Source organism: Schistocerca serialis, chromosome 6 (genome assembly GCF_023864345.2).
Source record: "Schistocerca serialis cubense isolate TAMUIC-IGC-003099 chromosome 6, iqSchSeri2.2, whole genome shotgun sequence".
Lineage (NCBI taxonomy): Eukaryota > Metazoa > Arthropoda > Insecta > Orthoptera > Acrididae > Schistocerca > Schistocerca serialis.
Genome location: NC_064643.1, coordinates 96,697,615 through 96,725,289, shown reverse-complemented (window position 1 = coordinate 96,725,289; position 27,675 = coordinate 96,697,615). Strand labels below are relative to the sequence as shown.

Below are 27,675 nucleotides of genomic sequence, written 5' to 3'. Positions count from 1 at the left end.
CCAGCATTACTTCAGACATTAGTTGAGTCCATCATGTTGCAGCACTTCTGCATGCTTGTGGGGGCCCTACACGGTATTAGGCAGATGAATCAGTTTCTTTGGCTCTTCAGTGTATTTGTACAAGAACAACACACACATACATGGCTGCCCACTTGTTCCCCCTCCCGGAACCTTAGCAGTTCTTTTGCAGCTGGCATTATTACATTTACAACTAATAATACAAAGCAATAAAATAAATAGTTTACAACTTGTTAATAATTTTACACAACTTTTTACACATTTACTAATAGTCTATTAGTGAAGACAGAGGTCGGAGTGACTAAAAACTGCCTAAGAGTCTGTGTAACTTGAAATTTCTTATTGATAATAAAGAAGTTATTGAGGTCAGCAGGAGATGTGTCATCTAGGAGATCCACCAGTGGAGTATTTGTAGGAATTATGCCATTTAGTGCTATGAGAAAGAGATTTGTTGTATGTCCTCCCATGCACCACCTGCACATGTTTATTTATTCATAAGCCCGTTAGCCAGTTTTCAAACTGCAAAAGGCACTGTCCACTGTTACATATGTATGTTATCACTGTTGAAATGCTGGTTGTATTACCTAGTATGCAGCTGCTTAAATGCATTTTGATTACACTTATGGTATACATGTTAAATCAGTTATACTATAAAGAGTTGTTATATACACACTCTTAAGAGTAATACCCATAGGAGCTGTTTGTTTAAAATTACTTATATCACTTATTACAAATTCATCAACAATGTGAAAAGCTTTTCTTTTCAGATAGTTTCTTTTATAACTTTTCTAAACTTATTAGTTTTCAACTTCCTCATCCCACTGTGTAATTTGCAGAATTTATTTATTTATTTAGTCTCATCCAGGGAGTGTACAAATATTTCATGCTCCTAGTTCTATAAGAGTTAATTTTTGGTCTAGTATCATGTTTATCCCAATTGACCTTGTGGGCATAATGGTGTGAAATATGTGTAGACATTGGACAGTCATCATTTTGCTTTCAGTGAAATGCATTTTGCAAGCAGTAGTGGCTGTTAAGACACATGCATCGAATAGCTTTCTTCTGGCAAAGAAAAACTCGATTTGCATGTGGAGGAAGGCATATAAGTAAACAGTAGTTGTTTTATACTAACATGAGTGCTTAATTTCCTGATTAGGTACAATGCATGGGATAGTTTGCTGTATAAATTATATTTGTTTGTGTTCCAGTTTAATTTGGTATTGAGGCAGATACCTAATAATTTGACAGTGTCTTTGCCATGGCATGCATTACCTGCACCTTTCAGGGAAGATGCTGTACTCACAGTTTTGCTATAGTCTGGTGTTAATTCATTTGCCTGAAACCAGGAAGATGACTTTTCCATCGTGAGTTCAGTAATTTCCTCCATAGCATTTGAGTCAGTATGGGAAGTGATAAATTGTGGTATCATCTGCATACATTACTGCTTTGAAAGGTAGTAGGCTAGGCACATCATTAACATAAGCAATGAACAAAAAACGTATGAGTACTGATCCATAAGCTCTCCTCTTAAGACCTTCAGAAAGTCTGATTTTTTTGTTTGTGTCTGTCAGGACCATTTGCATTCTATTGAAATAATCAGTTTTTAGTACATAGTAAAAAAATTATCACACTAAAATTTCACAATGCTCCAAACAAGGATACGTACATCCCATTTGTCTCTATCAACAATGAACTAGCACAGAATCCAAATTGTTAGGACTATAGCTGTAAAACAATGTGAAATGGAATAAAAATATTGACTGCCTTAAAGAAAAGCAAGACCTGTTCCCTTCTTTACTCACTAAAACCCTGCTGTAGTGAGGAAACAGTAAAGAAGGCATATCATGCTTACTTTCATTCTCACCTGAAATACCGCATCACTTTCTGGGGAAACTCTAAAGAAGATATCAGAACATTCAAACTGCAAAAAAGGCTCATTACAATCCAATTCATGAACAATGGCAGTCCACGCAGATTGAGCCATTGACAAGGTTGAAGTATTGTTCATTCCAAGCAATTGTTGCAGTACTTGCATCCATGTAATTTGTGCTTGTAGAAAGTTTATTATCTGTCACTTGTTTTTGTAGAATTTGTCACTTAGCACCATCATCACCCATGACAACTCACAACAGATAGGATTTAAAAAAATCACTAAATAACTCCCTGGATCATGTTTAATGCTCACAGTGGCTACAATGTTCCCAGCAGAGTGCTCTGAATACTACTGAATGCTCATTGGCTGTTGTAGAATGCATGGCGTCAAGTGTGTAAACAAGCCTTAACTTGACCCCCATCTTTGATGACTCCATGTACATGGAAATGAGCGTTTGGCGTCATTGGCCGGGAGGCCCCTCGCGGGGCAGGTCCGGCCGCCATATCGCAGGTCTTATTACATTCGGCGCCACATTGGGCGACCTGCACGCCGGATGGGGATGAAATGATGATGAACACAACACAACACCCAGTCCCTGAGCGGAGAAAATCTCCGACCCAGCCGGGAATCGAACCCGGGCCCAGAGGACGGCAATCCGTCACGCTGACCACTCAGCTACCGGGGCGGACTCCATGTACATTATGGAAATCCTTATATTCTTTAAAATAAATGTAATAGGTAAGGATTGGAAAAAAAAAAGAAAAAAAAACTCTGAGATTCATGATCACTTTATCAGACAAAACAAAAACTTACATATGAGCCGAATCAACACATCCCTGTGCCAAAACTTTACTTCCCACATGGCAGTTAAACTTTATAACAAACTTCCCAAAAACATAACAGCAATTACTGAGGTCAGAACCTTCAGAAAATCTTGAAAGTCATAATTCTGCATCAGTGCTTTTACTCCCTTGAAGAATATTTAAATTTATGAAAGTATATAAATATTTAATGTATGCAGTGTGTTATTGTAATTTTGGGTAAGTGTGCATAGAAATCACTTTCACCTGGCTACTTATAAACTGGTTATCCAATATCTTATGCATAAGCTGCTTTCATGCACAACAGTAGCTACAAAATACATTATACAATTAATTCAAGTATGATTTTTAATAATGCTAGTTTCATATGTGTTATTCCATAATGTTTTAGTTTATTTACAAGAATATTATGTGATATTGAGTGAAAGGCCTTTTTTCCTCCCAATATCCTGCATGGCTTTAATTGTGGTCTGACCTTCATAAAATCCATATTGGGACTGATTTAAGAGGTGATTGTTCACAAAATATTCATTTAGTTGATTTTTCATTATCACATCAATGACTTTACGTATTATGAGGACTATAGAAAGCAGTCCATAAATTTCTGGTGATTCCCTATCTCTCTTTTTATGCACAGATATACAATTACAGTTAGCTTTAAAAAGTCAGGGAAGACACTTTCTTCAAACATGCAGTTTATAAGGCAGTTCAGGGGATTTCTATAGTTTATCTTACAATATAGTCACTACGTTTTACTTCCACATCTACTGTATGCTTAGGAGAAACAGATTTACATTCTGGCTGACAATTACTGTGTTAGCTGGCTTCAAATTTTCCACTCAGTGAGATAGTTAAGGCCAGTTCACTGTCATCATTGGCTACTGTCTCATCATTATGTATGGTGCATTTCCCTGAACAGACAAAGCAGATTGCATTGATCTGAGCTAAGTGGAATAGATAGAACACAACAAGAATAAAACTACATTGATATCAAAGTAACCTCTATCCGAGGATAAGTATTTTTTACCTCGTCCTTGCATGTGTACTCTGTAAGTGCAGGGAGAGTAAGTTGTTATCAAAGAGAGAGTTCTATAGGGAAACAAAATTTACATTTTCTTTTTTTAGTCACTCATGTCAGTCTCACTTCTTACAGTCTGCAGTATAACTTTACCTGTTATCACAGCACATCAGTCCTGATAACTTTTTTTCTGCTGAGAAGACATATAGTGTCAAAATTAAACTGTAGTATATTGATTCCTTTATTCCCAATACAAACCTTAATTTTTTGACTGTTTGATTTTGAAGTTATTCACCACTCCAACTTTTCTTATTATTTCTTCCCATGTTTTAGCTCCAAGGGAATGTATTTAAAAATCCTTATTAATTTTTAAAATTTCTCCTGGTAGGCATTTGATTGCACCCATAAAATATTTATTAAATTAATATTTCTATAGTTGTTATCTAACCTTTTATTATCTCTTATTTCAGCCACAGTGATACCAGAGATTGCGCCACCAGTTCTGCATACAAGAGAAGTGCCTTTTTATGCTAATGTAAGTGTTATTGTGCCAATTGTAGTATCCCTTATATTCTTACTGGGGCTTGTTGGAGTAGCAGCATTTATTAGAAAAAAGAGTAAGTATTTTTACTTAATTTTTAGTACACTGTCGTTAAAATGTATGTTAAATACAACAAGGAAACATTTTAATTTCAGAATTACAAAATGACAGTGCACAGATGGGTGAGTCTCCATCTGTGGCACAAATGCAGAATCAACAGAATAGGGACCAGCAGTACCTCGCTGTCCGAGTAGGTAGTGGTCAGCAGGCACTCAGCATAGACTCTGGGAGCTACAAGACTGATTCGGCAGGTAAGATCTGTTCATTTTTCATTTTGCTTACAATTCATTTATTTATTCATTCATTCATCCTGTTCTGCAGATTCATCAAGGAGGAGACTCTTTAGGGATATGCTAGAAGTTAAGGTATACCAAATCAAAGGAAATTAGTCCATAGCCATTGTATTTTTTAACACAGTAAATTAGATACTAAGTTGCTACTTTGAAAACAACTGACTGATCACATTGGTATTTTTGAAAGGATATCAGTTAGTAGTAAGGGGCAATCAAAAAGTTTCCATTAGAGGGCATTGCTACAGTTTATATGCAATTTAGTGCAACTGTGATGTGGGTATAAAAGCACTGACATGTATGGATGGGATTAGGGCAGTATTCATACTTTTCCAACATGCAAGCAGTGAATGCAGAAATGTGAACTGTAGCAAAGTTATTACCAAATGTGTCCAGGACCAACATGCTGTTATTCTTTTCTTGGTTGCTGGAGCACAAACACTGGTAGACATCCATCAGGGAATGAAAAATGTACATGAGGTAGCATATCTGTTGAAAACCACCATTGTGAAATGATGAACCAAGGTGTGTGCTGGTAGTGATCCAACACAGGCCGCTGGTTGATGTGGGAGGCCAGCCTAAACTGGGTGGCTCAAGTGGGAGATATCAAGCACCCACCCTGTAGTCATGATCTCTCCCCATGGGAATATCATGCCTTCGGCTCCTTAAAAAAGGCCTTGAAGTGTCAACAGTTCCTCCTGTATGAGGTTGTGCAGCAGGCAGTTACTGACTTCTCCACGTTGGAGGACATGGTGTTTTACCAAGTGGGTATATTCAACCTCGTGCATCAGTGGGATGATTGCCACAATGCTCACAGTGATTTTGCTTGGTTGGCATACCAATTCTGGACTGTACAGCCTTCTAATAGAGACTATTTGATTGCCCCTTATACATCTGTAAGTACAGAGTCCTGTTTATAATGCATTACTACTTCTAATGCAGCTTAACAATGGAAAGTTGCCACATTGCTGCCAGAACTTTTCAGTCCTTCAATCTAGATATTTGGATTGTGGGAGTGGCTGATGAGCAATGTTTTTATTGGTTGTCATTTCCAATTTCTTGCCTTCTGTTAGATGGTAACTTGATGACTAACTTTGTATCAGTGTATATAACTGCACACGTTAACTCTGGACAAGGAGACAGTACATGAAAACTACTTTTGTGTCTTGTGTTGTGATTGTATACATCATAGTTAATCAGAAACTGATTTTTACTGTTAATAAAGAAAACCATTGAAATAGTAAACATACTGGGAGGTAGTGTAAGAATTCTAAAATCCTTAAAGAGGCCACTGTATAATATGCATTTATCTGCTTTGCACAATGTTCTCACTGGTTACTTTTGCTGAATTAATACTGTATTTACATTAAGTACTGTGTCAAGAAGATAATTCTATAAATAATGGGGATTAAAAATGTGTAGAATAAGCCAACACACTTTTTTTTAGGTCCACATTAACTTCACACACAACTTCTAAGGGAAAAACACATTGCAGTAACATGCATGAAGTTACACTGACACATGTCACTAGAAATTGATGGGTTTGATTGCTTTCTAATATATGACTGACATTTACTCATTATTTTGTCATATCTTACAGTACACTCCCTGTTTTGATCTTTCCCTTATAGTTCTCTCACCTTCTCATTCTGATTTCTTCTATCAATTCTCATATTCATTGCTCTCATAGTAAGCAGTTTATGATACAAGTAAAGGTGGGATTTTCCAAATCAGACACAATCAGGAGAATAAATGATGGCAGAATAATGTTGAAGGCCGAAAATTTGTAAAGACCAGTCTGCAACACAGATGAACTTCAATGCCTGTGCTTTAGAAGCTAAAAGCATGTCATTTCTTGCTGCTTCTAGTTTGTATATTTATTTTTGTGTCTTTATTTTGTAAAGAAATAATTTATTTTTGTAATACCTCCCTCAGAACAGTTTCTGTTGTTATCCTTTTTTTGTTTATTTTTACTTTTAGCACTAATTATAAATTTTCTGTGTTTATTTCACTACTCTCACTGGGCTCTAATTCAGATGACTAATTTACTGTCTTGTTTCCATTTTTATTTAGTGATTTATTATCATATTATTGTTGTTACTTGTCATTAGGACCATTAATAGTGTATACTATTTTTATTATGTTTTTATTTCTTTCAGTACTTCTGCACACAGATTATCCTAGCTCTGTTTCATGAGTTTCTTCTCCTGTCTCCAGTCAGTTACTCAGGGACTGGTGCAGAGTCTGCTGGCTTTGGCCACAAAACCTCCCTCCTCCCTGAAGATACCTGCAACTTTCACTTACAGGGACCCTGATTCCCTATCTCAAAATGCCCCAGTATGTATACTTTGTAACCCTCCTTCCCCCACCACCCCCCACCCCCACCCCCCACGCCCAGCCCAGCCCTTCCCTTCCTTTTCCTTCCCTTCCCTTCTCTGTCCTAGAGTCGCTAATATCCAGCAGTGGCATCCTTGTGAGCTCTGCACCTGAGTGCACTAAGCTCCATATTACACACACAAATGTCCAATCTCTGCCAGCTCATCTCAACAAGTTTTGTCATATATCTCAAGACATAGATATCCATATAATACTTCTTTGGAAACCTGGCTCAAAACAAGTATTCTTACAAATTTGGTAAATCTAGACTGCTGCATCTTTCTAAGACACAACAGTTGTAACCAGTGAGGTGGCTGAGTAGGGGCATACATACACTGTAATTTGTCACCTACTGTGCCACACGTAATAATGAAAATGAAGAAGTGGAATGTATGCTCATAGAGATAAAATCCCATAAAAAGTGCCTAATATGTCTCCTCTACAAACCTTGTAAAGTAGGAGTGTTTACCTGCTTCAAAACTGCTCTTTCAAGTCTCAAATTAACTATACAATAATCCTACCAGTGCGATATTCAAGCAGATCGTTTTTTCTTCAATGAAATTCATAGCTCTCAAATACCTGCGCTTGGCATGTCTGCCCATGATATAATATTCACTAGAATGAATATAATACTTACTGGAATGAATGTAATACTTACTAGAATGTCTGAGAAAGAAACTGCAACTGACAATATACCGAGATGCAAAAGGCATTAATTTGTCTGAACTTGCTACTGAGGTTCAATAAATAGTTTGGTGGAAATCATCTGTTCCCTTCTCAGACATAAATGAAAAAAGGCATGAATTTATTAATAAACATACTCATCTATATGACAAATATGCCCCCTAAAGACCAGAAAAGTAAGAAAGAAACCTACAGTTTGGCTAACAGAAGAAATAAAACAGCTCATGAATCTCAGACGTTGCACATCAGGCATGCAAACTATACCCCATGTCCGAAAATCATATTGCAACAAGCAAAAGCAAAACAGAGTCAATCAGGCTTTGAAAAATGCAAAACTCAGGCATGCCCAAACATTAAGTAACAATAGGAGTAGACCAGGTGTCTTATGGAAAACCCGGAGTGGTCTTAATGTAGGCAAAGTAAAAGCTTCAGCTGATTTAATTGTCTCAGTCAATGAACTGAACTGGTATTTCGCATTACACACAACCACAATTGAACTACAACCAAAATAGAGATTCATTGATTACTTCATGGGGGTAAACAGCTGTAGCCATAGAAAACTCTATCTAAAGCATTTTGTTTGCAATACCATTAAAAAAGCCATCAGAAGTATCAGATCAGTGTCTACTGGACATGATTCATCACAGTCCAATTGACAAAGCTTATCATTTAACCACTACTGCCCACTATAACAGATGTCATCCACTCTTTAACCATATGTGTTTTCGCTGAGGCCGGAAACAGGATCTAGTTAAGCCATCACCTAAAAAGGACATTCCCACTGCACCCTCCAATTGACCTACTTGCATTCTTCCTGCACTGCCCAAGGCCTTAGAATATATAGTCCACAACCAGCTAACAAACTACCTAATTACGAACAAATCACTAGACGAATATCACTCAGGTTTCTGTAAACATTAAAGCATAACATCTTCCTTAATAAAGGTAACAAATGATCTGAAGCTTTCCATGGATGCACAAGAAGCAACTATTATGAGGTTATTACATTTCAGTAATGCCTTTGACACTGTCGGCTTTGACATTTTACTTGCCAGCCTTAGCATTCTCAATTTCTCGACAAGTGCAGTGCAGAGGTTTCGCTAATATCTGACATCCCACCAGCAATACATCATGCCACAATGGAGGCAGGTAGTATTAGGCATCCCCCAGGGTCGGCATTATGTCGTATACTCTTTTCATTGTACATGAATGATGCAAATACCACATGTACACTGATGACCTCTAGTTGTATCTTACACTTACGTGATGGTACATATTCTTCCTGACAGTGTTTGTGACTGTTAACAAAAATGAAATTATGATGAACTCTGCCAATAACAGCCACAGTATTAGAAGTAAAATAATTTCCAAATAGACTATGCATCCATATTTAGACTTCAGAATGGAGTAATATCTCATTAGCAATGACACATACGATTTATCAGAATATTTAGACTTAGAGGTGAAAATTCCACATAACCCTAAGGTTTGTATTAACAAATCTTGACTTTTATAGCATATAGACAACTGATAGTGCTCTATGTTAAATTACATAAATGCTTTGTTTGAAGTATTAGATGTTTCTTTTTTTTTAACGGTCTTGTATAAGAGAAAGAGCAGTGGCATTTTCAAAGTAACCTGTTATATATATATTTAAAGTACCAATAGTCTGGAAGTAATACCCATAATTATCAGTGTTACTACAGTTACTCGTAGTCATAATTTTGTGTTAGTATACTTTATAGCAGTGGCTACTTCTGCATGTTTATATGTAACTTGACTAGTTCCACATTCGTGAAAGCTCTCATTCATGGTAAGATTTACAGAATAAAGCATGTGAATGAGTGAAACATGAAAGAGCAGTGTATAAATATAAACAAGAAGTAACATTGCTGCTCAGCTTCTTCAAAGAATGTGCACACATTCACAAAAGTGCACCTGGCCACATATAAATACACATGAACTACATTGTCTCAGTACCGTGGCCTGCCTGGCATTAGTATTTGTTTCGGTTTGGGTGCACTGGTTGAGCATTGAAGAGGAGAGAGGAAAGGAGAGGATGGAGCTATCAAGGAGGAGGTAGCTACACTATCTGCACCCATGCTAGCTTTCTCTGGTTGTGTATTACCATCCACTTCCTCCTAAGAATATTTCATATTACTTAATGTTAAGCTAAGCAGTTTTCATGATGCTCATAATTAGTAATATTACGCAGAAAAGTAACACAAGCTAAGCAGTAATCAAAAAATGGAAAATCCGGGAGGGACTGTAAAAATATTATGAAAAGGAAAGTTGTCACTCACCATATAGTGGAGATGCTGAGTGTCAGATAGGCACAACAAAAAGACAGTCTTCTGCAACTCAGCATCTCCACTATATGGTGAGGGGCAACTTTCCTTTTCATAACATTGTTACAAGTTAAGCACTTCTCATGATGCTGTACATAATTGGTAATGTTACACTGAAAACTAACACAACCATGTACAATACTTAAATGTTGTATGGTGCACTGCTGTACATGATGAAAACTGATACCAGTGCCTGTTAGAAAACATTAGCGAGACGCAAGGAAACTTCAGCATGACTGCTGAAGATGCTTTGAAATAATCCCAGACACATTTAGTGAAATCAATGACTTTTTGCTGTTGCAGAAGAGTCCTAACCAAAATTTTACTAATTTTATATGAATCCTATCTATGTATTTGTTCCATAGTAAAAATAGATCCTAAATGATTTTCTATATTCAATTTTGCTTTTGCAGATTACATTGAAGATATATGTCCATATGCAACTTTCCAGCTGGCAAAGCCACCATACAGTGAAAGCACTTACAGTGGAAATGTGTACAGTGGTCCATACCATTCTGTCCGGGGATCTTTTGTGTATCATGATCCAAAGCTGTCAGGAGCAGAAAGCTACAAATTTAGACATGTAAGTTGGTTGTTAATTTTTGTCACTATATCAATATCTTTTAATCACATTGTGGTCTTTGTGATAACTGCTTTCTTCAAAGAAAATACAGTAAATATCTGAGTTATTTAATTTTTTTAAATTATGGAACTGAATTGCTGGCCAGATTTATTTTCATTTTCTCTTAATTCTAGAGACATGAACTTGCCCTGCATTAACAGATTACCCCACTCTCTCTTTTTTATTAACATCATCATCTTTTCATTATATTCAAATAGCGAACCCAACAATGCTTTGCAACTGGTTAAATATGTATGGGAACTGGAGCTAGATATAAATCCTAATCAGGGATATCTCTGGGAATTGTACCAGGATGCAAATTGTGGCTGCTCATTGCTACCTTTCCCATTTTGAAGGTTTAGACACAAGATTACAATTAAATAATGTAGAATATGAATGGAAAAGACTCCCTTGTTTCTGTCCTTGGTTTCTATTGTTTTAAGTTTTTTTTTATTTTTTGTACACAATGCAATACAATAATACTTCAGTATCTACAACATTTTTTTTTTATGACGTGTGGTAAGAGTACGAACTGGTTTTCTGAGCTACCAGGTCATGAAAGGATGAGATGAAACTGACCATGCAAAAAATTTGTGTTTTAGTTTTCGGTATACTGTGTCATAAGATTTAATGAAAGGGCACATACAATTGAGCATGCTAAAAACACATTGATCATAATCAGTTCGAATATATTTGAATGTCCAACCTTGAGCTTTGTTTATTGTTGCTGCAAACAAAACCTTGATTGCTTATATGGAAAGGTTAAGTCAGTTAGATTAATTGGTATACAGGGTATTAGAGATACCTCTCCAGCTGCTGCATCTGTTCGGATAGTAGCTTCAATGACATTGTTTCATATGGTTTTAATTTGCTAATTGAGTAGGTTTAGTAATAAATAAAAAAAATAGGAGTGTGGGTAAGCTGCTATGAACAGCATAGTGAACACATTATGGTAGCCAAGATAGACACGAAACCCACGCCTGCCACAGCGGTACACGTTTATATTCCAACTAACTCTGCAGATGATGAAGAGATTGAAGAAATGTATAATGAGATAAAAGAAATTATTCAGATAGTGAAGGGAGACAAAAATTAAATAGTCATGGGGGACTGGAATTCAATAGTGGGAAAAGGAAGAGAAGGGAAAGTTGTAGGTGCATATGGAATGGGAGTAAGGAATGAAAGAGGAAGCTGTCTGGTAGAATTTTGCACAGACCATAACTTAATCATAGCTAACACTTGATTTAAAAGTCATGAAAGAAGGTTGTATATGTGGAAGAGGCCTGGAGACACTGGAAGGTTTCAGATAGATTATATAATGGTAAGACTGCAATTTAGCAACCAGGTTTTAAATTGTAAGACATTTCCGGGGGCAAATGTGGACTCTGACCACAATCTGTTGGTTATGAACGGCAGATTAAAACTTAAGAAACTGCAAAAAGGTGGGAATTTAAGAAGATGGGATCTGTATAAACTGGAAGAACCAGAGGTTGTAGAGAGTTTCAGAGAGAGCGCTAGGGAATGACAGACAAGTAAGGATGAAAGAAATACAGCAGAAGAAGAATGGGTAGCTTTGAGAGATGAAATAGTAAAGGTAGCAGAGGATCAAGTAGGTAACAAGAAGAGGGCTAGTAGAAATCCTTGGGTAACAGAAGAGATATTGATTGAATGTAATTGATGAAAGGAGAAAATATAAATATGCAGTAAATGAAGTATGCAAATAGGAATACAAACATCTCAAAAATGAGATCGACAGGAAGTGCAAAATGGCTAAGCAGAGATGGCTAGAGGACAAATGTAAGGCTGTAGAGGCGTATATCACTAGGTGTAAGATAGATACTTCCTACAGGAAAATTAAAGAGACATTTGGAGAAACGAGAACCACTTTTGTGAATATGAAGAGCTCAGATGGGAAACCAGTTCTAAGCACAGGAGGGAAGGCAGAAAGTTGGAAGGAATATACAGTGGGTCTACACAAGAGCGGTGTACTTGAGAGTGATATTATGGAAATGGAAGAGGACATAGATGAAGATGAAATGGGAGATATGATACTGTGTGAAGAATTTGTCAGAGCACTGAAAGACCTAAGTCGAAACAAGGCCCCGAGAATAGACAACATTACATTAGAACTATTGATAGCCTTGGGAGAGCCACTCCTGACAAAACTCTACCATCTGGTGAGCAAGATGTATGAGACAGGTGAAATGCCTCAGACCTTAAGAAGAATCTAATAATTCAAATCCCAAAGAAAGCAGGTGTTGACAGGTGTGAAAATACCCAAACTATCAGTTTAACAAGTCACGGCTGCAAAATATTAACATGAATTGTTTACATACAAATGGAAAATCTGGTAGAAGCTAACCTCAGGGAGGATGAGTTTGGATTCTGTAGAAATGGAACATGTGAGGCAATACTGACCCTATGACTTATCTTAGAAAATAGATTAAGGAAAGCAAACCTACATTTCTAGCATTTGTAGACTTAGAGAAGGATTTTGACAATGTTGACTGGAATACTCTCTTTCAAATTCTGAATGTGGCAGTGGTAAAATACAGGGAGTGAAAGGTCGATTTACAATTTGTACAGAAACCAGATGGCAGTTACAAGAGTCGAGGGGCACAAAAGGGAAGCAGTGGTTGGGAAGGGAGTGAGACAGGTTGTAGCCTATCCACAATGTTATTCATTCTGTATATGGAGCAAGCATTAAAGGAAATAAAAGAAAGAGTAGGAATTAAAACCCAAGGAGACGAAATACAAACTTTGTAGTTTGCCAGTGACATTGTAATTCTGTCGGAGACAGCAAAGTACCTGGAAGAGCAATTGAACGGATTTGACAGTGTCTTGAAAGGAGGATATGAGATGAACATCAACAAAAGAAAACGAAGATAATGGAATGTAGTCTAATTAAATCAGGTGATTGGGAAATGAGACACTTAAAGTAGTGGATGAGTTTTGGTATTTGGGGAGCAAAATAACTGATGATGGTCAAAGTAGAGAGGATATAAAATGTAGACTGGCAATGGCAAGGAAAGCGTTTCTGAAGAGGAGAAATTTGTTAACATCGAGTATAGATATAAGTGTCAGGAAGTCCTTTCGGAAAGCATTTGTATGGAGTGTACCCAGGTATGAAAGTGAAACACGGACTGTAACTAGTTTAGACAAGAAGAGAATAGAAGCCTTCAAAATGTGGTGCTACAGAAGAATGCTGAAGATTAAATGGGTAGATCACATAACTAATGAGGAGGTACTGAATAGAATTGGTGAGAAGGGGAATTTGTGACACAACTTCACACTCGAAGAAGGGATCAGTTGATAGGGCTTGTTCTGAGGCATCAAGGGATCACCAGTTTAGAATTGGAGGACAATGTGGAGGGTAAAAATCATAGAGGGAGACTAAGAGATGAATACACTAAGCAGATTCAGAAGGATGTAGACTGCAGTAGTTAGTCAGAGATGAAGAAACTTGCGCAGGATAGAGCAGCATGGAGGGCTGAATCAAACCAGTTTCTGGACTGAAGACCGCAACAACAACAACAACAATAACAACAACTGATACCATTACAAAGTTTGACATGATTCAGATTGTAAGTGGTATTCTAATCATTTGCTGATAAGAAATGAATACTGTACAACTTTAATGACGTACGGGTTTGCTGTTAGAACCAACTCCGAGGAAGAAAATAATTTTTTTTGTTTTAAATTATACATACAGAGGAGGAGTTTAGATAATGGGTATAATGCCTTTTATTGTAGTTAAAACCTGCTGTGAGAAAGAAAACAAAGCTGCACATTTTCACAGCATAGCATTTTCTTTTTCATAGTTTGTTTTAATAGAAAACTTAAAACTTGTTGTTCCAAAAACTGTATAACCTGTGTCCATCTGATAGTTCATTGGAGTATTACCGTATTTACTCAAATCTAAACCGCACTTTTTTTCCGGTTTTTGTAATCCAAATAACCGCCTGTGGCTTAGAATCGAGTGCGAAGCAAGCGGAAGTTCTGAAAAATGTTTGTAGGTGCCGCCACAAGTAACTTCTGCCATAGAATATATGTAGCGCTACACAGGCATGCTTTGTAGGCACAAAGATAAATACTGTCCCCAAAACCTCTGCGTCAGTAAATAAATTAAAAAAAAGGTGGAAGACGAGCTTTTTTTTCTCCACCCTGAGTTTCGACCACTGCATTTTCATACATTATCCAACGAAGTAAATACAAATTCCGTATTGTTCATCTTCGAATGTAGCACAATTTCAATGTACTGCAAAAATCCGACTGACAAGACTGTTTGGGATGTTTGTCAATATGGCCAACTCTACGTTCTGAATTTTTTCCTATCTGTGAGAAGAGATGGTTGCTTATAGGAGCCTGATGAAATGTGAATCACATGCAGTATTCTCTTCACCATAAGTATAATACGAATATAAACATTTTGCCATGTATTCTTTCGTGTTTGTTGCTATCTCATTTAAATCCTGTCTGCCTAATAAACTATGAAACTAGAGTGGGACAACAGCAAACGCCGAAGAATATACGTATCGTGTCATGTTTATATTCGTATTATTCTTATGCCTAATAGTGATACAGTAAGAAATGAAGCACGGCAACTGACTAGATTTTTAAATCTAAGATGGCTCTAATTTCTGTGCAGAATTTGATGTACTAAAGAAGCAGCTGCAAAGATTTTCAAACGCAGAAAAATTTTCGCCTAACTCTCGTTCAGAACATGTTCTATTATACGCAGTCTATTATTTGGTACTTGTTGATCATTATCAAGGAAAGCAGCAGTGTAAGTAACAACAAATAGCAGTCTCTTGCCATTGTTTCGCTAATGAGACGATTCCTCTTTATTGTAAGCGGCGGTAGCGCGCACAAAAGCAAGTCTTGCCACGAGCGGCGACAGGCCGTAAACACGCACTATCAGAATGCGACAAACAATGCATGACACAGTACAGTAATGCATCTTCAGCTTAGAGTGACGTAAACATATATAAAAAAGAAAACGGCACTTATCAGATCAAAGCAAAATAAGCGATCGATTCAAACCAGACGAAGCACGTGAAAAAGGAAGGGTACCCGTATAAATACGGACACATAGCAATGGCTACCTGGTAAAGCTTAACTGCTAAACTTACGACTCGAACCAAACTACTGTAGCTGTATCGTCATTCATTCGACCTAAATTGTGTCTCATATTACAATGGACCAACTTTGTTTCGATTTGGAGGTGCAGCGTAAAACTTTTCTCTCCCCTTGAGTTTCGAGTCTCAAATTTCAGGTGCGTCTTAGATTTGGGAAATTTTTTTTCCCTTTATTTCTAGTCTCATTTATCAGGTGCGGCTTAGATTCGAGTGCGGCTTAGATTCGAGTAAATACGATATATGTATATCACTATAGTTGTGTATATATGTATAATGTCGACTGTTCTCTTTTTGCATTTACTTCTTCATAATCATTCCCCCCCCCCCCCCCCCCCCAACCTCTCCCTCCCCCCCCCTCTGCCCCCCTCCACCCCCCCCCTCTCTCTCTCTCTCTCTCTCTCTCTCTCTCTCTGTTTTTCCATAGTTGTTAATTGCATCATTCATTTCTCTAACACTCAGTCCATTTCTGCTTCTGACTGTCATCATCTCTGGAATGAAGCTGGCACAGAACTTACATTGATAAGTTATATATACAAAATCTTTGACATCCTACTCCGTCTGGCATGTCTCTCCTCCACCTCTCATCTGTATCTTCCTTCATTATCAAGGCAGATGCGTCCATCTTACCCCAGGGTCTGACATTCCTTTGTAACCGCATTCTCCAAGGAAGTCCCTATTAGAAAACTGGAATAGCATCATGTATTTCATATTTGTTTACTTGTAGTACTGATATATTACACACTAATAGTAAGTACTGGACAGCAATTCTTTCTCATTATTTTGTAGTTTTCTCACATGAATTTTCATTTTGGTATATTTATGTGAATTTTTTTCAGCAGAAAGAACCGGAATACACTAAAGTGAGAAGAAAAGGTGGAAAGCTCAGGGACCCACACTCTGAAAGCCAAGGTAGTTATTTTCTCTTTTCATATACAGTTTAATATCTAGAGTCATCAGATGTTATATAGAAATACATGTAAATTTAGCATACCGACTCATTTTATATTTACATATTTAGCTACTGTAAGCTTATCTACAGTGCTTCCATAAAAAAATTTAACATAGAATCCATTCTTCTACACTGATGGAATTACATGATGGTCATATGTAAGTTAGTAAAATTAACCACAAATAATACAGATAATACAGCTGTCAACTTGACAAAATCTCATACTGTCAGCAATTTTTTTTGAACCTTCCATGGATCACAATTATATTTGCTTACATATAATTTCATTTACAAAATAGTGCTTGTTTTTGTGACTGTGTGACTCCATACTGATCACTTACACTATACAAATTTCTTTTACATATATTTATCTTATAGTCTGGTTAAAATTACTTGTTAACTGATGTCTTGTCACTTAACTTTCCTGTGTTGTCACACCAGCTGCTGGCTGCCAACTGATTATAGGCGGCACAAAAAAAACACAGGGGATCACTTTTTTTTTTTGACTCCCTGGAACAAGTCAGCAACAGAGACCTAAAATAGTAAATAGCTATTTAATTGCAACATAACTATAAGAGTTGAGCTTCATTCCTTGGTTGTAATCGGTACATATCAGTAACCTTCATGTCGACTGTCTTTTGTTAACGACTGCCAACAGCCTCATAGATATACAGTTTAACCAAGATAAGTCAGGCTTTGTTCATGTTCAAATGTGTTCCTTATTTGTAGTAAAGAATATGAACTTAAATCAATCCAACTGTAATACAATTGAATGAATGGAAGACAAATGACATTTAAAGCATTTACTAAACATCTCACACCATGCCTCATGTCAAATCATGATTTTTTTTTTTCTCCTTAATTCTGTCCTGCAGTTGTTCAATAATAGCATACTAACTTAAAATTCATTAAACTGTGAACGCGAGTCGCACATTGTGTGGTATGTGGTGAGTGGGGCATGACGTGACCAAGTGCAGGGCATGAGCTGACAGGCATGCCAGGGCAGGAACCATTGACAGTTGTGTCTAAATTGCAAATTTTTCAGAGTAAATTAATTAAGACTTGGACTCAGTGATTTGATATTATTTTGATATTTACCGTTGTAACCAAGATAGCTGACTTGTGTTTAAATCTCATAGTTTAACTTTTTTAGATGTAGTCTTCTTTTATTTTATTTACTTAGAAATAACCCAAAAAGATGATTCTTGGATCAAAATACAGTTTAACCAAGATAAGTCAGGCTTTGTTCATGTTCAAATGTGTTCCTTATTTGTAGTAAAGAATATGAACTTAAATCAATCCAACTGTAATACAATTGAATGAGTGGAAGACAAATGACATTTAAAGCATTTACTAAACATCTCACACCATGCCTCATGTCAAATCATGATTTTTTTTTTTCTCCTTAATTCTGTCCTGCAGTTGTTCAATAATAGCATACTAACTTAAAATTCATTAAACTGTGAACGCGAGTCGCACATTGTGTGGTATGTGGTGAGTGGGGCATGACGTGACCAAGTGCAGGGCATGAGCTGACAGGCATGCCAGGGCAGGAACCATTGACAGTTGTGTCTAAATTGCAAATTTTTCAGAGTAAATTAATTAAGACTTGGACTCAGTGATTTGATATTATTTTGATATTTACCGTTGTAACCAAGATAGCTGACTTGTGTTTAAATCTCATAGTTTAACTTTTTTAGATGTAGTCTTCTTTTATTTTATTTACTTAGAAATAACCCAAAAAGATGATTCTTGGATCAAAATACAGTTTAACCAAGATAAGTCAGGCTTTGTTCATGTTCAAATGTGTTCCTTATTTGTAGTAAAGAATATGAACTTAAATCAATCCAACTGTAATACAATTGAATGAGTGGAAGACAAATGACATTTAAAGCATTTACTAAACATCTCACACCATGCCTCATGTCAAATCATGATTTTTTTTTCTCCTTAATTCTGTCCTGCAGTTGTTCAATAATAGCATACTAACTTAAAATTCATTAAACTGTGAACGCGAGTCGCACATTGTGTGGTATGTGGTGAGTGGGGCATGACGTGACCAAGTGCAGGGCATGAGCTGACAGGCATGCCAGGGCAGGAACCATTGACAGTTGTGTCTAAATTGCAAATTTTTCAGAGTAAATTAATTAAGACTTGGACTCAGTGATTTGATATTATTTTGATATTTACCGTTGTAACCAAGATAGCTGACTTGTGTTTAAATCTCATAGTTTAACTTTTTTAGATGTAGTCTTCTTTTATTTTATTTACTTAGAAATAACCCAAAAAGATGATTCTTGGATCAAAATGTTACTATTTATATTAAATTTAAAGGGCCTATATATATTTTTTTACTTTTTAGAAGGTTTTTGTGTCAGCTTTTTTAAAAATGTGAGTTTTATTTCAAGCTTTTTAAACTTAAGCAGTGATGATGATTCTAAATCAAGTCAGAAAAAAGTGAGCTGCTATTGCACTCTCTCGAGTAATTTTTTTTTAATCCAATTTCATTATATATTCTGTAGCATATATCAAGAGATCATGCTGGAGAAAAATATTTTTACTTAATTTAGCTAACAAAATTTAAATGGCTCAATGGACTTTCATGGAACGTAGCTAAGAACCATCCTGATTAAACCAGCTTTTGTATAAAATCAGAAAAAAAGAAAAAAGAAGAAAAAAAGAAAAACCTGTATTAAAATAAGACCTCTTATTTGGGAGCTATGATGCCACAGACAGATATACGCAGATTAAACTTATAATACCCCTCTGCTTGTGTCGGGGGTTGATTAACTAGCTGTTCCTGATAATGCATTGCTGTGACTCAGTGTGGTTAAATGGAAATGAAAGAAAAGAAAAAAAGCACATGTTTCTAATATGTATGGGAATTTGATATACACCCCAATCTCCTTCTATCCCACATCTCTGTACTACTTCTTCTCCCCCTCTCTTTGCCCATCTCCTTCTTCCCCCTACCTCACTCCATTACCTCGTCCCCCCCTTTCTCTGTACATCTTCTCCTCCCACCTCTCTCTCTGTTTCCTCCTGCTCCTGATCTCTCCCCCTCTCTCTGTTCATCAACTCCTCCCACCTTTCTGTGTCCATCTTTTGTTCTCCATCACTCGCTATCTTCTCCTGCCCCATATCTGTCCATGTCTTCCTTTCCGCTCTCTATGTCCAGTTCTCTTCTCCCCCCTCTCTGACCATGAACATTGTTTGCTGTAATTGCAAATTCAGATTCTGTAGAAGTGATATAATCATCAGCTGATACCCATAAACACAACTTTTTTGTCTTCTAACAGCATTCAAAGCAATTGGTGGTGGTGAAGACTTAATATTCTGTACACATGAACAGCAACATTTTAATGGTCTGGCCTTGAGACTGTTGTCAAAATTTCAAAGCAATTGATGAAAAAAAGATATAAAATTTTGAGAAAATGAACATCTACATTTTTATTTATATAGATCCTGGACACATATTCACTGACCAGCTACAGTGCAACTGTTTGAATGTTGTGGCTGGTAGCATTTGAAAACCTGACATCATAATCACGAAAACTACTGGCATATGCTGATATATATCAAGCAGAACTAGGGAGAAAAGTGACACTGGTATGGGGACAGACACTAGCACCTGTTGCGCTTTTATTGTTGTGATTATAAGAAATTATGTTTTAAGAACCTGAATTTCAGAACAGATTTTGTAAAAGTTTTCACAAATAGAAACTTGTGATTTCTATGGCTGGGAGGGTGGGGGGATGTGTCCATTGGGGGGCTGGTATGGCTAAAGAAGTGTGTCCCCGCACCTACAGTTTTAGAAATTAAGCACTTCGCGTTATGCAGAGAAATGTTGGCTGCAGCCACCATGAGATATGATGAAACGTGAAATACCGTGTTGACAGTTGATTTTACGTTACCAGTGACTGACCTGCAGAAAAATATGTGTTTTGTAAGCCTGAATCTAAACTCGTTTGCTAATGTAACCACAGCTTCATAATGTGCAACGTACTTGAGAAAACAGTGGTCAACAACCTGTGTCAAACTATGAACCACGCTCGCTAATCTCTGCGAACAACTTCAAGAGAGAAAAATTTCAACACGAAAAATAAACTTCATTGGTACCTGAAACTATCCACACACTGGCTACACATGCTGATGTGTTACCAACTAATGAGCAGTCCTAGTTGGCACATGATTGCAGGTTATAGGTGACATAGGCACAGCATGTAGAAAGAATAAAAGTAAGGAAATGTTTTTTTCTACATTTCTCCAACTATTTGAGAAGAGCACCTTTATTCTGCACTTTGTGTATTACTCACTTTATATGCATCGCAGCAGTCATCCAGTTCATTTTGTTGACTTTTATAGTCCCTGGATACTTAGTTTCCCAACTTCACTCACAGTAAACTTTTTATTTTTGCAAGCGACATATCCTTTCACTTAATGCAAAAGTTTACATCACCATGTCTTCTCATTCCATCAGTATTTTATGGCCTTGCCAAACCAGTCGAAATGATGATTAGCTGCCCTCATCTTGTGGAAAGAATCGAGATTTTTTACATATTTCTGAATACTTCTGTTCTTGCGCTGCATATGAAGACAAGAGTGTCCTGTTTCACTTCATTCTTATGTTTTTTCTTTACCCTTACAAAATATGGTCATTTCACAAATCACAAATGTGGCTGTGGTTTGCAGGGCTATTTTGTAAACTGGTATGAGAGGCCCTCCCTCTCAAAGTATTTCTGCACATGCACACAAATTGTTGCAGTTGGTCTTTAAACACAATTCCTTGTCTGGCTTTCTTTTTTGATGTGTTTCAATCACAAATACTGGTTCTTCTCTTTCTATTTCATATTTCACCAGTTGTAACCACACCAAACACACACACACACACACACACACACACACACACACACACACACACACAATGGTGGTAATGAAATACACACATTTTGTGCACAGCACTAGCCAAACAATGAAAGTGAGCTGTCCATTTGTTGTGGCAGTATGGCAAAGATGAACAATTTGGGCATGACATTTAGTGCTCGGACTATAGAAAACCAGCTCCGACATGTGGAAGTGTCAAACAAAAAGGAATTTTAATCAGACTTCAGTTTACATCCAAATGTATTAGCAAACATCTCTGCAAACATCATCATCACAAAAAGAGAGAATGATATTAGTTGCTCCTAAATTTCTACATGGAGTAGAAGTTAAAAGGAAGGAACATTAAGGTTTATAATATCTTAGACATTAAAGTCGCTAGAGAGGGAGCACAAGTTCAGATTAGAAAATAATAGCAAAAGAGTTCTACTAGCCTCTTGCAAGGGAACTAGCTCATCACTTGCGTTAAACGAGTTAATGAAACCAATGAAACCCTACATCAGAATGGAATCTGTACCCAACGCCGCTCAGGTATGACCAAGCCAGGTGGCACAGTGGTTAAGACACTGCCAGCTAAACTCCTGTCTGGCAGTCAACATTTAGAATTTCATGGTTCCCTTAAATCACTTAAGGCTAGTCAGGATGGTCTCTTTGAAAGGCGCATGATCACTTTCCTTCACTATCCTTCCTGAGTATGATTTTGTGCTCCATCTTTAATGACCTCATTGTCAATGAGATGTCAAACTCAAATCTTCTTTCTTCCACTTTAGTACAAAATCAGTTTCTCAACCTTTTTGCCACCTTGTTCAGTATAGAAGGAATTTATGTTTTGCTCCTAATGCTGGAGACAGCTTCGTGAGGATGTCTGTGGCATTAGGAGACACAGAAACATTCCTTAGGCTATGGCCAATGCTCATATAACTAAAATCATAATGGATGCAAATGCCAGACATGAAACCCTTCATTGCATGATTTCAATCTGTGTCAAAATTGCTTTTATGGTCTGTCAACTTAACTGCTGTCATAGTACACTCAAATGAGAACAACATTCCTTACTCATCACTACTACGATAGTGGTGTCAACGGCCTTGCCGCAGTGGTAACACCGGTTCCCATCAGATCTTGCTTGATGTCACTAACAAATCCTGCCAAGTGTGAGCCTTGTGCTGCAATATGCTTCCTACTTGCAGTAGGTATAACACCAACAAAAATTTTTTTGCAGATCAAAACGGTTCACGGTAAAGATGTCACAAACAGAACAAGTATGTTTAAGTGGTGCAGGGAGTTTAGTGGAGGTAGAGCAAATGTTCATGATGAACAGAGGAGTGGAAGACCTTCCATTTTGGCTGATAGGTTGGTGCAAAAACTTTAGGAAACTGTTTGTGAAGACCGCCTGTTGACAGTGGATAAAATTTCTGTGTTGTTTCCACAACTCTCCAGAACTTTCCTATATGAGACGCTAACAGAAATGCTGGTATACCAGAAACTGTGTGCAAGATGGGTCCCAAAACAGCTGACATAACAGCACAAGTAAAATTGGGTAAGGAGCGCCTGCAACTTTCCTGAGTGACTTGATTGGATGGTGAGGATGTCTGAGCTCTTTTGTGACTGGAGACAAAACATGGGTCGCTCACACCTGGGACAAAAAGACAGTCATCACAGTCACGTCACACCAATTTCCCCTCTGCCAGAGATTCAAAACTATCATTTTGAGCCAAAAAATCATGGCTTCAGTGTTTAAGGACCCAAGTGGCACCATTTTGGTCAAATTTCTGCCTCAAAGGGTTGCACAACCATATTGTGATGCACTAAAAAATCTCAAAAGGTGCATTCAAAACAGGGAGGGGGAGGTAGATTCTGACAAGTGGAGTGTGTTTGTTGCATAGTAATGCTTGTCCTCACATGGCCTTAGCCATTGGGGTGCTTTTGGAGTCATTTGGTTGGGATATTTCAAACATCCCTCCCCTTGTCTGCCATTGTTCCCCTGACCTTGCACGTTAAGGTTATTGGGTTATCACATTTTCACCTCCCAGAAGGCATGCATAAGTGAAATTAAATATTCAGCTGACAAGCAGGTAGAGAAAGAGGTTCTGAAGTGGGTTAAGAAGCTGGCAGAAGAGTTCTTCGAGAAGGGCGTAAGGAAGTTTGTGCAATGGCTCACCACATGCATTGATCAGGATGGTGATTACGTGGAAAAATAGTCAACAAGTGTGTCAACAATATCCTGTATTTTTTTCACATACACTTTTCCTAAAAAAATATAAAAATCTAGTACACTAACTTTCTGAACATGCCTTGTATATTCGAACTTCGAACATGTTCAAGATTTCTGCCGCAAACCAATGTTAAAGATATTGGTCTGTAATTTTGTGGTCAATTCTTTTACCCTCCGACTTCTCTATAAAAGGGATACCTATTACTGTGTGCTCCATAGGGGAGTCTATGTGACAGTGAAATGACAGCATATCTGTGTAATACTCCTCCATGAATGATCCCTTAAATGCAAAGTTTAAAACTTCAGCTTTCCTTTTGTTATCTTCTATGGCAACACCAGACTAATCAGTGAGTGACTGTGTGCAAACAAAACAGCTGACAGAGCAGCACAAGAAAATGACCTGCTTAGTGGTTTTATGGTGGACCAGTTACAATGTAATTTGATAAGAAAAAGAGATTACCTTTTTCCAAGTCAGTTGTTATCTGTTATTGGACAACATATTTATTTTCAGCTGTTTTAAGTAGAAATGGTGTAAAGCAAAAGACTCTGGTTAATGTAACTGATGAATGCTATTATTAGCAATAGTTTGAATAACATGCAAGGCAGTTTATAAAAGTTATAATTCACTTAACTGAAATACAACATAGCTCATTCCTCACCTCTAAAGTTTCATATTGATGTTCAGCTGCATCAAACCTAGTATGTGATTGGAGCATTTAATTCGGAACTCAGAGTTAACTGCCTGTATTGAAACTCATTTGTTGTGCACATGAAACTAATAATTGATTTACCTGTTTGTTTCTAAATGCTTTGTGCTTCAGAGTCTGAGTTGAGAAATACAAGTAAGTGTGTGAACGTTTGTACAATGGAAAAAAGAAAGTAACAATATGATGAAAAGGGTAGTTGCTACTTGCCATATAGTGGAGATGCTGAGTCACACATAGGCACAAGAAATGACTGTCACAAAGTGGGCTTTTGGCCAACAAGGCCTTCATCGGAAATAGAGACAACATACTCACAAGCACATGACACAGTATCTGGCTGCTGAAGAAAGACAGTGTGGATGCAACTTAGCCCATATGATTGTCACCACTGCTCAACACCCCCCCCCCCTCTCTCTCTCTCTCTCTCTCTCTCTCTCTCACACACACACATCACTCAAAGTAGAATTCCAGAATTTCATCACTCAATCACTCACCATCCAGCCTATACAATATCAATGTCCATCCCTAAGTCACCCATGTTCACAATCCTGAATCCCAGTGATCATTCCACTGTGGACAGGCCATGTGAAATACATGCCTCATTAACCCACCCACAACCTCCTACAGATCAGTCAAAGGTGTTTCCCATCCTATCAAAGGTTGGACCATGAATAAAAGCAACCAAAAATATGCTAGATTTGCTGTAATTATTATAAGTCAGCTGAGCTCAATTCATAAATGTTTTCAACAGCTTAACATGGTTCCCTATATAATATTTATATGTCATTTTCTGATTACTTGAAATGGTTACCTCTTCACTGCAATCTAAAGATTTCAGTATTGTCAGTAGTATAAAAATTTTCTGTCTCGATTGCAAAGTATTTTTATTAACACATGATTGGTTTCGATACCTTATGCAACAGCCTCAGACATAAAATGTGTGGCTACTGGCATGAACTGCAGAATCATAAGCAGTAGATAAAATAGCACCAACCAATATGATGAGAGGCAAATAGGAACTGTCTGTGAGGCAATGGAGTTAGAGCTCTGGCTGAGTACATGATTCATTTGTTTAAACTGCCAAAGTGAGACTAGTATTGTGAGACCATAGCTGCTGTAAATAATTAAGTTCAGCAACTTTTGCGTTTTGTATCATTGCAAGTATTGGAGACAATAATAGCAACTTGAGCATATTTTCTGTATTTATTTTTTAATCTCTTATTGAATAATATCATTGGGCAACTCAAGTAATAGAAAGAGAGTTCTAATTGCTCAAAACTACACACTAATAATAATAAATTATGTTCAGGCATGCTCATCTTGCAGACAAGTCTTTTAACAGACTTGCAGCCTCACAGAGTAGGGTTTAAGGAGGAAGATAATGATTTCGTGCTGTGTCAGTGAAAAGGTCATTAGATATGAAGCATAAGAGTAGATTGGGAAGGAGGGGGTTGGGAATTGGCTGCAGCCTTTTCAAAGAAATATCCTAGTATTCCCCTGAACTGATTTTAAGAAAACCTATAGAAAACCCAAATGTGGTTTGTGATTTAAATGTCTCTCCTTTTTAATATGAGTCTAGTATCTTAACCACTGAATTAAATTTCCACTTTTACATTTATGGACAGAAAAAGAAGGCCTACTCTTTGTAATTGCCCTTGGTACAAAAACTGATGAATTACACTATGATGGTAATTATGTACCACTTTTGTAGTGACGTAAACTGCCTCATGTATGTAGAAGTTTATTTTAAAAGTGAATTGAGGTTGGTTTTTCTTGACAAGGAATTTCTTTTTCAAAGATAAAATTTTATAGGAAACTTAATAAGTGTAGACAGTGTAAAAGAATAACACACTTATTGTCAGTTAAAATATTCCATGCTATTGCACAGATTCATATACATTGTATGCACTCATCTATGTATGAACACCATCCACATACATATAAAACTGACTTTGTTTAAGGAGAGTGATCTATTCCACATCATTATAATATTGTGAAACTGATGTATAAAACAAATAACTGATCCTCATAATAACTTAATTCCTTAAGTTATTTATATAACAGCTCTCACAGACAGTCCCTTTATTCTTCAATAACTTGAAAATTAACTGCTCATCAACTATTTTTAAATTTCCATGTTGCAACAACTCATTCTGAGTCTCTCTGTATTATGTCTGTTAAATGTCTGGGATATTTTGTGAAGCCAAAATATCATATTTTATGGGACATTAAAATTGTGTAGTTTTATTCAGCTCTGGAATCAGAGTCTATTTCTCACAAAACTGGCACAAACACATACAATATAACAGTGTTGAAAACTTTTTACTGCTCATGGAACATGTATTTTTAATTTGGACTAATAGAAAGCCTATAACATCAGCTATGAAGCAAATGAGGTAATGTGGCAATAGCTCAAAAAAATGGTGCTTCTTTTAGGTACTAAAAAACCACTATTGGACTATCGAAAATCAAAATTAATAATGCGCCATACAAGCTCAATCCTCAGTGATGTGTAACTTATTCTAGATAATTCCCACCTGCTTGTTTTTCTATAAGCTGGATAAGTTACTACCCATTGTAAGTGACAGCTGGAGAGAACAGGATGCCAACTATGTAGGAAAAGATAGATTGCTACTTATCATAAAGATGATATAATAAGTTGCATACAGGCACAATTAAAGGACACTTACATAAAGCTTTCGGCCACAGCCTTCATCAGCAAAAGAGAAACACACACCGTTCATACACACAAGTAAGCACACCTCATGCACAAATGACCATCATCTCGGGCATGAGGTGTGCTCACTTGTGTGTATGAATGGTGTGTGTTTCTCTTTTGCTGATGAAGGCTGTGGCCGAAAGCTTTGTGTAAGTGTCCTTTAATTGTGCCTGTCTGCAACTTTTAATGCATCTTCTTTACAGTAAGTAGCAATCTGTCTTTTCCTCCATTGTTGATATTCCTACCTGGAGTTTCCATTGGTAGAACGGAATGTCACCTTGAGTACACCGTGACTCATATTTACAAATAAATATTATGCTGTACGTATGAGCAGAAGAAAGAGTCTCAAACAAAAGAATGTTACAGGCATTTGGGAAATTACTCTTCCCAAGTTTAGGACACTAGTATTATTTCTGAT

At 37.0% G+C, this 27,675-nt stretch overlaps 1 protein-coding gene across 1 annotated transcript in view; it reads left to right on the top strand.

Annotated features, from left to right (window-relative positions):
• The window catches only part of LOC126484659 (Down syndrome cell adhesion molecule-like protein Dscam2), a 339,526-nt gene that overhangs the window by 295,827 nt on the left and 16,024 nt on the right, over positions 1–27,675 (top strand). The window contains exons 29-32 of the mRNA XM_050108250.1: positions 4,201–4,347; positions 4,427–4,582; positions 10,443–10,612; positions 16,626–16,698. Coding sequence (XP_049964207.1) covers positions 4,201–4,347; positions 4,427–4,582; positions 10,443–10,612; positions 16,626–16,698 — 546 coding nt within the window. The remainder of the gene's footprint in view (positions 1–4,200; positions 4,348–4,426; positions 4,583–10,442; positions 10,613–16,625; positions 16,699–27,675) is intronic.